This window comes from Amphiura filiformis, chromosome 2 (genome assembly GCF_039555335.1).
Source record: "Amphiura filiformis chromosome 2, Afil_fr2py, whole genome shotgun sequence".
NCBI lineage: Eukaryota > Metazoa > Echinodermata > Ophiuroidea > Amphilepidida > Amphiuridae > Amphiura > Amphiura filiformis.
This window is the reverse complement of record NC_092629.1, coordinates 13,516,419-13,529,572: the sequence shown is the minus strand read 5'-3', so window position 1 is coordinate 13,529,572 and position 13,154 is coordinate 13,516,419. Positions and strand designations below refer to the sequence as shown.

At 37.0% G+C, this 13,154-nt stretch overlaps 1 protein-coding gene across 5 annotated transcripts in view; it reads left to right on the top strand.

Annotated features, from left to right (window-relative positions):
• The window catches only part of LOC140145914 (vitamin D3 receptor B-like), a 495,422-nt gene that overhangs the window by 473,919 nt on the left and 8,349 nt on the right, over window positions 1-13,154 (top strand). For all 5 annotated transcript variants that reach the window (XM_072167634.1, XM_072167633.1, XM_072167635.1 and 2 more), the window contains 2 exons: window positions 9,025-9,922; window positions 12,876-12,943. In XM_072167634.1, the coding sequence (XP_072023735.1) occupies window positions 9,025-9,922; window positions 12,876-12,943 (966 nt within the window). The remainder of the gene's footprint in view (window positions 1-9,024; window positions 9,923-12,875; window positions 12,944-13,154) is intronic.

Sequence of the window (13,154 nt, the reverse complement as noted above, 5' to 3'; positions counted from 1 at the left end):
ACAATTATTATTCCTCTCCACAACTATTCTGAAAGAAATCAAGAGGTGTAAGCTAGGAAGTGAAGAAAGTTACGGGACATAGTTGGTTCAAAAACCAATCGGACATAGTTTCCCCCATTTTCTGATGAACAAAAGTTGGACAAAACATGCAAAAGAGAGCGAGAGAGTATAAAACAAACAAATGGGGAATGAAGCAGGCTTGTTCCTCTCCACAAGTGTCATGAAAGAAACCTGTCATTTTCATGGCATGTGTGCATCATTTGTCTGTTGAGATTTTTGTTCTTTTTGAGGTAGGAAATGGGCTGTTTTTCTCCTCTTTTCCCCCCATTTATCAAACAACTTGAGACCGGGTAGTTTATGCAGCTGGTGAAGTCAGGACCATCCGAAACAGCCCAATCTATAAATACTAAGTTCCATGACCCCAATATGAGTACACATTCATAGAATGGCCTTTGAAAGTTTTGGGTAAAAAAACTCATACCCCACAACCTGAGTTTGACTTGGTGAGCTGTGATTGTTGAATGGGAGTTCATTGAACGATGTCATTGGTAATGAGGTCATCTTTGGCTCATGTGAGTGTCCTGAAAGTACATTGCTTTTAGATTTTTGTATGCTGCCATCGTGGAAAAGTTTCCACCAAGTTGAGACTTGCAAATCTGGAACACGCTTCCAGAAAACATCTCAAGAAATGTTGTACATATACTGGGCATGTTTTTGAGTGCACATTTCTTGTTGATTACAAAATTGCTTTAAAATCCAAAATTCTTTTTTTTTACCAAATGAAGCAGAATTTTACATGTAATTGTTACCTTGATTGAAAAAGCAAGTGATGATACAGTACATTTCAACAAGTGATGGTGATTTCAACAAGTAACCAATGAGTCTTTTCTAATATGTAGATTTTTTTCCATAACAGACTGTTATACCAAAACCAGTCATGGTAATGAGGATTTCAAATATTAAACTTCTGAAATAAATTTCATGAAAATTTTGAAATTAATCAAATGATAAAAATATTCAAATTTGATTTGTAGACTATGAATATGACATCAGCATGCTAGGGGTAAACACCCCTCCAGTTGTGTATAAGTAATACCAGGTTCAAGATCATTGCAATCTCCCCAGGCCAAAGTCCTCTCACCTCAACATACACATACACTCATATGTCCTGATGTGTATCAAAACTCATACCCATCAATATGGAGTCTCTTTAGTTAGATTTAGCATACAAATACAGGTCATTGGATGTAGCCTTAGAGAGTGAGGCTATTTCTTGCATACAGCACACCTTTTTCAGACAAAATCCAACACCAGTCGCGTCGCTTGTGATGGAACAAATACCATTGTCAACCATCGTTGGCCTCTGCTCACCTTTTCCAATGTCTCGCATTGCTCCCCATTCAAAATTTGAAACATGAAAAAAAAAAGTTGCTACTGCAACTGGTATTGGGTTGGTACCTTTGTTAGTAGATTTTGTTGCAATAATAACAGACATGGGAATAATCGGGCCATGCGGGTATCGCTGGATTGATGGGGGGAACGCACACAAAAGCTGTTTGCGTTTTGTCAAAAAGAAAGTTGTTCTTTTCACTCTTAGTCTAGCTATTTGATCACCTACCTTCAAAGTTCTGTGAGGGATTTTATTGGGAGAGAAACGGTGTAAATGTACTATAGTCTAGTCCTACTGTGTTGGAACCTGTTTTTTATTGGTGCTGGTTTGCATTTGATGAAAGTTGTACTGCTAGGATCAAAAGCTGCAGCCTTTGTTTAAAAACTTGAATTTTTACTGTCTTGTACATGCATATTGCATTGCATATAAATTTGCCAAAATTACAATTTATGCAAAATTTTAATAGTCTGTATGCTAAAGTAACAGCATTGTACTCTACATGGTTTTGTTGTACAAGGTTTGACTGCAACATGCAAGTTTCTAAAAAACTGATAAAAAATTTAATAAATTAAAAAGGGCATGTCTTTAACTTTTAAATTAAAGACATGCCCTTTTTAATTTTATTAAAGTTCTGGGGTCACATAAGTTTGTAGGAATTGTGATTCAAAAGAAAACTCATTATTCACTGTCTGAGAGTAGCTCTAGGTCAAAACTTTAACAAAACTTTTGACTGCAGGATCAAACTCCTTTTATAGCATGTAACTTTCTGTTTCATTGTCATCCCAGGATTGTCATTATCACTAAAACTTTGTTCAAAAGGTTCTTGGAGAGCTCTTTGATACAATAATTTATCAAAAAGTAGTCAAAGGTGGGTTAAGTACGAGATTTTGGATGTTCAGTAAAATATTAACCTGCAGAAAGTAGATTTGCTTCCCCCACCCAACAAAAAGTTGCAGGTGGTCCTACCAACTTAAGAAAAGTATAATTTCTGACAAATATGTGCCACCATGTAGGACTATTAGCTGTTAGTAGGTTACTGGTGTTGTTCCCCCTGACCTGAACTAGAATTTGCTGCAAAAAAGGGGTAAATTGGGAGTGATATTGGATATCATGGGTTAAATACATCAACAATAAAGATATGGCTTAAGTGTGAGAATGGGGAGTTGGGTTCATAATGTACTATATGAGAGGGGTCTGCTAACTTAAGGTTGGTCTGAACCCTGGAAATATGGAAACTTTCGGGCCTCATAACTTCTAAATTGTTGGTCCAAAGTATATAAAGTATACATATTTAGAATGGCAAAGACTTGATAAGTTCATCTGTGAGGTCAAATTTGGGCCAAAATGGCACTTTTGGCCCAAATCCCAAAAATAACGGTTTTTTGCCCACTTCTTTTTTGTGCATCATAACAAAAAAATTCTTTGGCCAAATCTTTTTTTAAATAATTTTTAAAAGTAGATCAAAATATCTAGGACACGTTTTTTTTTTTTTTTTTTTTTCGACCAACTTTGAGAAATTTCTCCAAAAATGTTCAAAAAATGCTGATTTTTCAAAAAAATCATAAAAAAGCCCGATTTTGGCCCAAATTTCAAGTATTTTTGGTGAAATTGGTTAAAATTAAAAAAAAAAAGAAAAAACGTGTCCTAGATATTTTGATCTAGTTTTTAAAATTAATAAAAAATAATTTTGGCCCAAGAATTTTTTTGTTATGATGCACAAAAGAAGTGGGCCAAAACCGTTATTTTTGGGATTTTGGGCCAAAAGTGCCATTTTGGCCCAAATTTGACCTCACAGATGAATTTATCAAGTCTTTGCCATTCTAAATATGTATACTTTTATATACTTTAGACCAACAATTTAGAAGTTATGAGGCCCGAAAGTTTCCATAATTCCAGGGTTCAGACCAACCTTAACTCTCTCAAAGCGGGTCGACTGCAGACGACAAGTTTCAATGTTTAATTTTATTGTAAATTTTCATGACCATATTTGGAATCGGCATGAAAAATGCATTAAAATGAGTACAAACAAGCCTTGTATTGGTTCAGCGGTTCTTAAAGGGGCATTTCGTGATCCACAGCCTCATCCCCTCACTTTTCCCAAAAACAGTTGAGATTTTTACACCACTGGATACCACTGGCTACATAATGTTTATGTACCAAATATTTCTTGCAGATTAATTCGTTTAGCCAAAATATCGGCAAATTTCGTTCTGGTGCACCAGAACGAAATTACAACACATTGTCTATGGAGCAGTGTAATACACATAATCATGCATAACTCGCAAACGCAAAATCGGAATCAACAGAAATTTTGGAAATAAGCTTTTTTCGTGGATATCTACTGAAAAATGTCATAAAAAGAGGATGCTAGGATCACGGAATCCTCCTTTAAGTTAGCTCTGATATTGTGAGAAAATATCTCAAAACTTGGACTTCTTATGTTGAAAGAACAACATTTGACTTGAGAAGATGACAACAGTATTATTGTTTCAAAGCTAAAAATATGTGTGTAGAAACAATGCTTCAACTTTGCCAGAAATCCCAACATATAATTTTTTTTTTTTTTTTGCGCGATGGAAAATACCTAATTTGGGCACTTGTTTTACTATTTGCCTTGTCCTTGAACCGGTGTTCTATCTGGGTTTTATAAAGTCTGATTTAACGGAAAATAGCAAATTGTTAAAATGGATCCTGTAGCCTTTTCCTGTGCTTGCGCATCCACCATACTTCCATGATTTTCCTGCATAAAATTGTGCAGGGTTGCCAGAAAATTTCAGCCCAAATCGGGAGGTCAAATCATCGAAAAGTTACCCCAATTTTGAAGTCCTGAAGTTGAATTGTCATAGTTACAGTAACAAGGAATACTTTTTCGGTGCATGTTTTTTTCACGCACCAAGTCTTAACCATTGGTTTCTATGGGGCAGGAAACTACCGGAAATTGCGGGAGCCAATGTTGAAAAGTTGCCCTTGTCAAAAATTGGAGAAAGTCTCCAAAAGTCACCCAATTGTGCTACAATTGGGCTCACGGGTTTAGCAACCCTGTAATTGTGTTTTACTCTTATATGTGCACATGCTTAAAATTGATGGCTACAAAAGTGGAGTGCAAATTTTTTCTAAATTTTCAAATTTGTCTCTTTTACCTATTGTGTTCATATTTGGTATCTACATTATCATATTAAGATGTCCCATTGATCAGTACATAAATGTACCTTGTTTTTGGTTGTTCAAGTAGGCCTGGGACATTTTGTGATGATTTCTAGAAAAAAAGTGGTTTACTCACAAAGTTAAAATTAAGTTCACTTTCTTTAATGCATGATTTTACATACATATACATTCCAACTTGCCCAACATTAATAGACTGTCTGAGTCCATAACTGATGAGGAGTCCTGTCTTGGTGAGTTGTGATTGCAGTTATGAGTTCTCAGAAGAGTTGCAATATTGATAAAATGTTACACTTGTTATAAAGTTATTTTTATTATAGTGTTTCAGGTTAGGACTTTTCAATTTATCAAACAACTTTAGCCACTCTCATTCAACAAAATGGAGAAGTAGGCCTTATTATTATGATGGGGACACATTTTAAACATATTCCTGAAAGTTATGATAACATTAGTATAAATTTGTATTCATTTTCTTTATTTTGCAAGTTATAGGAGCCTACATAAAATATGTATTCAAGTATGCTTTACACCAAATTGATAAAAGTTTGATTCAAATTCCGAAAGGTTTGGGTCAAAATCAAAACTATCTGTCAACAATATTTGCATTACTCAGAGGTCTCCAATACTATGAACCAAATTGGCCTCACTTCCAATGGCACAGTTTTATAACCCTGGTTTAACAATTCAAACTCAAAATTTGACCTCTGGCTCTATGTAGTGAAGGATGAGTTTTTGTACCCAACCTATACAAAGGTATGTAAGGGTTAATGCTCTGTGTGTTTAGCCATACACTTAAACATTAAAATTGTTTAGGTATTTTTTCGAAATATCAAGAGCTATCTTAAGAACCACTGAACTAACACTAGGCTTGTTTGTACTCTTTTAATGCATTTTTCATGCTTATTCCAAATATGGTCATGAAAGTTTACAATTCTGAAATTTTGCATTTAAAAAAAAAATTGAAACTTGTCTTCTGCAGGCGACACCTGCACCTGTGTGGAGAGAGTTAATGAACTGTGCCCAGACAGATGAGCATGTTTGAGGAAGAAAATTCCATTATCTCAACACCTGGAATCTGTTTCCCTTGATCTTATGTTTTTGATTTAAGAATGAAAAGGAACCAGGGGATAAAATACCAAAATGGGCAAGTGACGAATGACAACCTGGTTGCTGAGGTCATGACCCTGGGTGGGTCATGACCTTACGTTTGGCGTGCCATCCTGCCTAACAGGGAAATAATATTGCCTCCTTTCTTCTGAGCACTGTTCCAAAGATGTTCAATTGTGTTAGTTTTAAATTTTATGACTAGTTTGGGGGATGAGTTTTGGTACCCAAACATGGAAAGGTCATTGCTGTAGGTGTGGTATAGATTGAGGGTCATAGAACTGTGAATTAGTGTATTGAAAAGATATTGTTCAAAGAGAAACAGTCACAGATGATTATGTTATGTGCCATGTCGCAGTATAGCAAAAAAACTATTGTTAGATGTGGATATCAATATTTTGAAATAAGTAGAGGTGCAGAACAGTTAAATATATCACCGGTTTTATATATAACTCAAAATGATAATATGGCATCATGCATTGCCACTTGCCACTATAAAAATGTGGTGCCACTTGCAACTGTAACATGTGGTGCCATTTGCAATTGTGTAAAATGCAGCTCCACTTGTAATTCTGTAAAATGTGGTGTCACTTGAAATTGTATAAAATGTGGTACCACTGGCAATTCTGAAAAACTTTGGTGCCATATGCGATGCCACTTGCAACTTTGTATGTGAAATGCAGTGCCACTTGCAATAAGCCCAATCGGCATTGGAAGTTTGCAATGCATTGTAGGACAGTTTTTGCAGTTTTAGGACACTTTGTCCTTTGACCTTTCAGAAAATTCAGAAATATTGGGTTTTTGAACGTACAAAATATAATCCAAAATGTTTTACAATATTTAAAACAAATATAAAAAATATTAGTGTTTTATAAATTAATTATTTGGTATTTTTAATGATCTAAATTGTGACAATAATAAGAAAATTAATAATAATTACGTAAATTTTCCTGATATGTCAGAGGTCAAAGTGTCCTAAAACTGCTCTCAAAAACCGGAAGTTAGAATGGCGATTGGGCTTATTCTGTAAATAAAATGTGGTGTCACTTAAATTTGTATAAAATGTGGTGCCCCTGGTGATTCTGTAAAATTTGGTGCCACACTGAGCTATACTGCTACTTGCAACTATGTGAAATGCAGTGCCACTTGCATTTCTGTAAAATGTGGTGCTACTTGAAATTGGGTAAAATGTGGTGCCACTTGTAACTCTTAAAATGTGTTGCGACTTACACAACTACATGAAAATATGGTGCCACACAACTATATGAAATGCAGTGCCAACTGTGTAAAATCAGTATTACTGCCAGAATACTGCAGTGTTTTAACTATACTGCCAACAGACTCCTCTATGGGTGAATATAAATGGGGCAGATCAGCAGACAAAAATAATTGCTATTTCCATAAAGAAATGATATAGGTTGATTTATAACCTGATATATTTATTGCCTTTATTTATTCAACTGTTATGAATGAGCTGAAACACTGGCTTTCCATGTGCAGACAGGTTGGTGTTAAATAATGATAAAAATAATAAAAGAAATTTAGATACAAAAAATAAAAGTCCTCCATGATAAAAAAAAATTAGACAAAAAGATGAAAGTCCCCCACCTATACATGCCAAGATTTATGTATTTTTCATGGAAGAGTGGGGCATTGAATCAATAAAATTAGATTTTGGACTGTCTGTCACAAAACTTGCAGCTTACTGATGAATGTTGATGATAGGAAATATTCTAGAAACTTACTGCCTTGTATCTTCTCATACACAGGTGGTGTGTAGAACTGGAGGGTGGTGTAAAAACACTAGGCTAAAATGTCTATAGATTGTGTTTCGAATCATTTAATCTCAATATAACCTATATATGCAGAATATATTGTATATAACCACAGAAACTTTTATCCAGCGAATACGTAAAACTCTAAGTGTATCACTAATGCATGAAAAAAAAGTGGCGTTTTGTACTTAGGGCCTTTTGGCTCTGACCCCTCGATATTAACATGAACTAAGTGATAGGTCAATCCTTCACTTTTCAAGCATAAAACATAAATCTTTCTTTTTAAAAGTAATTTTGACAAAAAGTATCATAAAATGACATATTTTCTGAGGTCATTGTTCAATACAATAATTAATGATACTCATCTTAAACAAAAAGAGAGGTATTAACTTGGAGCCACATGAATTCCCTTTTTTTTTCAGAACATTTACCGCCAGTTTTAATACAGTGACTACTATACCAAATAATGGCTACCATACATTTTTGGAGTAAAATACACACAAAAAAACCTTGGTAAACAAACAGGACATAAATCAGTACCTTTCTTACACAAGCAGCAAAACTTACAAGTTTGGTGGTGATGCCAATGTACTTTTGGCATTGTATTCCCAATGAGGAGAATGCTATATTGTTCTGTTTTGTCGTAAAACTTAACGTGACTATTAATCAACTGGTGTGGTGGCATGCATACAAAAGAACAAAATAGAGTAGCACTCAGCCCTTGGCCAGGAATCCATCACTGTTCACCAACTTTTCGGTGGAATTTGTTTGTTCTTATGTTCAAGTCCTGAAGTTGAATTGTCATAGTTACAGTAACAAGTAATACTTTTTTTTGTGCATGTTTTTTTCACGCACCAGCAATTGTTTAACCCCCTGAACACTACCTGCCGATCTAACATTGCCTCTGATTGGTCAATTATATGATATTTTTACTTTAATCACCAATCAGAATGGAGCTTTGCAAATAATTCACCCCAATATTTTTGTGTGGTGAAATTATTCTAACAATGTTGCTGATTGGGCCAATTGATAATGAAAACTTCTTTTTGGCCAATCAACAGGTAGTTCTCATGGGGTTAAGATTTTTATTTAGTTGTTGACCTGCCAAGGTAGGTTTTGAATCTCTGGATTAATCCACACATTTTATACCTAATTTTTGTTCACATCACGCTCTTGCAAAGTTAACATTTTGTATTTTATTGACCTTGATATTGTGTGTGGGGGTGTGTGTGTAGTATTAGCGTGGGGGGTGTTGGTGGAGGTGTGTGTGTGTTGTTGTGAGAGGAGCAAGGCAGCCATTTGTGGTCGGGTATTCACTACCCAGGTACGCACCTTTTATAATTGATAGTATATGCGGTAGATTTTGTGTGGCGATCATTTCGATTATGGTTCAGGATTCAGGATATAGTGATAATCTAATTACACTTTGTATGGGGATCATTCCAGTCATGGTTCAGGACTCAAAAGCGTGATCAGGTGCATAGTGATAATCAGATTACACGTAACGACTCACTACTGAGTTATAATCAGTTAAGATCTCATTTAACTAAGCATTAACTAACTTATTCTTGTTTGTTTTGTTTTTTCCCACAGCCACATGGCAAATTTGAACAAATCCTACAGAAAGTGCATGATCTCAGCATGGTCTTTATGGGTCGGGATCCTAAGGATTATCCCTACGATCCTACAAAGTTTCAGTTCCCTCCAATGGGTATGGGCGGAAACTTCTTTGGTGGTGGCGATGGTGGCCCTCCAAAATTTGGTGGTGGTCCTCCATTTGGCGGTGGCCCACCCAAATTTGGTGGTGGTATGCCTAAAATGAATGGTTTCCCGTTTCCAAAACCCATGGACTTAACAATACCAACAGAGGGCGGCAGTTCACTCCACAGCAACGTTAATGGTACAACCGAGGACAGTTTAGACAGTGAACACAGCCGTAGTGGAACAACAAAAACAACATCAGATGTTGTGAAGGTCAAACTTGAACCTGGCACTGGGGGCAACAGTCCCATGGACAATAAGCGCCCCATGTGCCCACAATTACAGAGGTCTTGCGAGAGCAACGGTCAGTTGGAGGACCTGAAGCCTGAACCTGACTTTTTGGACGATAAGGGGGGACCAGAGAGTCCTGAACTGAACCAAGAAGTTATGATTTATAATATGACCTTGATGGGGGTCATTATCAGACAAACTGTCACATTCACAAAGGCCATTCCAGCGTTTCGGAGACTTTCGTACGAGGACCAGGCAGTTCTCATCAAGAATGCCATTCTGGAGATCCTCATCCTGCGGTGTGCAGAGAACTACAATCCAGAGAGGAATTCGGTGGTGGGCGACATCACAGGGAGCGAGTGGAGCTGCGAGGCCATGTTGGCATCAGGGTTTGCTACATCAGCCGAGCCGACTCTGAAGTTTGTGCAGGCGCTGCATGGCATGAATCTCTCAAAGTCAGAACTGGCTCTGATGCAGGCTATCACTATTATATCACCAGGTATGTGGCTTGTAATTATATTCCAGTTGAAATCCATACACCCCCTATGGAAGACACAACCTTAATCTTCTACACAGGGAGTGTGAATTTCAAATGGAATCACCCATCCAGTATCATCTGCTCCAAAATGAGTTGTTACAATTTAAATCCATACACCCCCTATGGAAGACACAACCGTAATCATCTACATAGGGAGTATCAATTTCAAATGGGATTACCTGAATGCGCGACTCCATTTGAAATCTATACCCATGTCTTCCATAGAGGGTGTATGGATGTCAACTAGAATAGCCCATTTGTGCATACTGAGGAATACCAGATAAACCTATGGATTTCAACTGGGATAACCCATGGGGTGTCTTAGGGATGAAAAACTCCCGCTGGTTCCGCCCGGTTCCGTCCGGTATCCATCGTTTAGAACAATAGAAACCGGACGGAACAGGCGATCAACCACCGGTCAAGTTTTGATTTCATCCTTTATGCGATTTGTGCACCAAGAGCGGCCAGCGACAATTACATTACAAACAATGATTTTGCTCCACCATAAAATAGTTCGTAACATCGCCCTCTATGTGCATTATAATATAAAATAACTGGATTATATTTATCTGCGATTCGGCAGTGCAGTTTGCAGGTGATCATGTCCCTTGGGTTTAACAACTTTGATACTTATCAGTTTTCAATATTTAACTATGTCAACATTTAGAGCCAAATTTTTGGGAGGTCATTTTGGGTTACCAGGGGTCATCTGAGGTCAAATTAGTCAAAACTGTCGTAGTTGTATGGGCATGAAACTTGGTGGGTACAGTCACCATCAGGCAGGTAATCACGACAGCTAAGAATCGCCAAATACGCGGGACCGCCTAGTTAAACTATAAAGACGGTGTCTTTCAAGCACAGCTTTGAATCCAGAATTGGACGATATAATTATTATCAATATCATGGGTTCTTTTGCAGCACTTATAAAAAGATTGTCTCTTGGACAAGCAACTCTTTTAAAAAGATTGTCTCTTAGACTAGGGGTCATGCAGTAGCAGAGGGTAGCCCTATGTAAATTTAGACTTGGTATTCAAACAGCCTCCATACAAGGGTCACTAACACAAAAAAGCAGTATGTGAATGCTGTGGTCAAGGATCCAATTTCAGCCTCACTGGTAGTTCCGAAGACCCCCAGTTAGGAAGGAATCTTGCTCCCGTTTAAACCCTACTTTTATTTTTAGGAAAACTCACAAAATTTTAGCTCTTTAGCTCCACAAGCTATAGTTGGCCCAATTGTAGATCTTGCACCCAAAAATATCCTGAAATTTTTATTCAGAAACCTGTTTTTTGTTAGAAAAAATAACATTTGAGTGCCTCAGCCCTGTGGCGTATGTACTGGTACACTATTTCATACATACCATCGCATAAATGCAGTAAAAAAGGAGGCCCAGATTAAATATATATACCTGTTTTACCAGTAATGAGAGTGTGTCATATCCAATCAGGTCAAATAATACCCTTGGTTTGTCTGTCTCGGTATTGCCACGGTTGGTCATTAAACACCTGATTGGGCTACATTCAGGGACATAGCCATGATATATCTTGAAGGGTGCTGATTTTGGAGGGGCAATAGTGGACCTTCATGTGCTGATGCACATTTTGTTGTGGTGTACATGTGGATTTTCCAAATGCAGACCTTTTCAAGAGAGATCTTCATTCAGGCTAAAAGTAGACCTTTATCCCTCTGAAATTGATTTTTGGATCCTATTTTTTACAACTTGCACAGAAAGTTCATGATCTGGGGTATATTTATCCGAAGTTTTGACATTTTTGGAACAATTTTGCTATTTTTTACAGACGAAGCAGACGGTGAGACCTTTGGCAGATTTATGGGGGTACATCGCCCCCACAGCACCGCTCCCACTGCTCTGCTAAAAACAATTTTTGTAAACAGTGAAAATCAGTCAACATAATTGTCATTTATATTTAATGTCATATAGTACTAGGAAAAGGAGGGTAGTTTAATTAACAAGTATTTCATGCTTCTACAAGTATCGTGCCCTAGAAATGAAAAATGTGCATGCCAGAAATGAAAATGTGCTGTTTTGAAACCCGCCAGATTTTTGGCAACACTAAGGCCTACCTATTTGAGAGGCATTTTGGATGGAGCAGACGACACTGCATTTATTGTTTGTTTTTGCAGGGATGCGATGATTTGTGATTGTATCCTGTACTCATGACGCAAATTTCCCTATCTTCAGGGCATTCGTTGGTGCACTAAGAGTCAATATCAATCTCAATCGCAAATGCCAAGTTCACTTGTGTGCACCCATTTCAAGTTATGACTCCACGACCTTAACATAATTGGCTATGAGGTTTGATACCTAGAAATAAATAGGTTAAATTGCAAGTGTGTAGCTGTAGTTGGAGGTCGGTGAACTGTGTATTTAGAGGATGGGAGTAATGATTTGTTAGGAATTCAGACTTATTTGCTGGTAGCTACTGGTTAGCGTTAAGGCCAGGGAATTTTTTTATTCTTTGATTTTGTGGACGTATCATAATTGCTTAGTGAATAGATATTTCAAATGGAATTTTTATTAATTGGTTTTGTCTTTATTTGATTGGTAAAGTAAATGTCATGATTGTCCTCTTCGCTGGTGGCTAGTGTCATCCTTATTGGTTGACAATAGAGGGCAGTATTCCATAACGCTGATAAAACAATCGTGTACTGTGTGTGTCCAAATAGTATTCTAGTTGGAATCCACACACCCCCTATGGAAGACATGACCCACAAAGGCATTGTAAATGTCAAATGGGATTACCTAAATGGGTGGCTTACATTTGTATGGATTTCAATTGGAATAGCCCATATTTGTTTGCTATGGATTTTTTAATACAAAATTCATCTCTCATGAACTGTTCTTGATGATTTTCCGGTGTTTATTTAACATTGTTTTTCTTATTTTTCCCTTCAGATCGACCAGATATAGAAAACAGAGAAGATGTTGAGAAGATACAAAGACCAATGGTTGAAACACTCCAGGTAATAATTTGATGATGGTGTTTTTGTTTTAATTGATGATGTTGGTGCTGGTAGTGATGATGATGAGGAGGGTGGAAGTAGATGAGGAACCAGATGAGGAAGTAGATAGTGTTATAATGAGATGATGATGGTGGCAATACTGGTGGTGTTGATAATGATAGTGAATAGGAGGACAGTGATGATGAGAGGAGGATGATGACACTGGTGATGT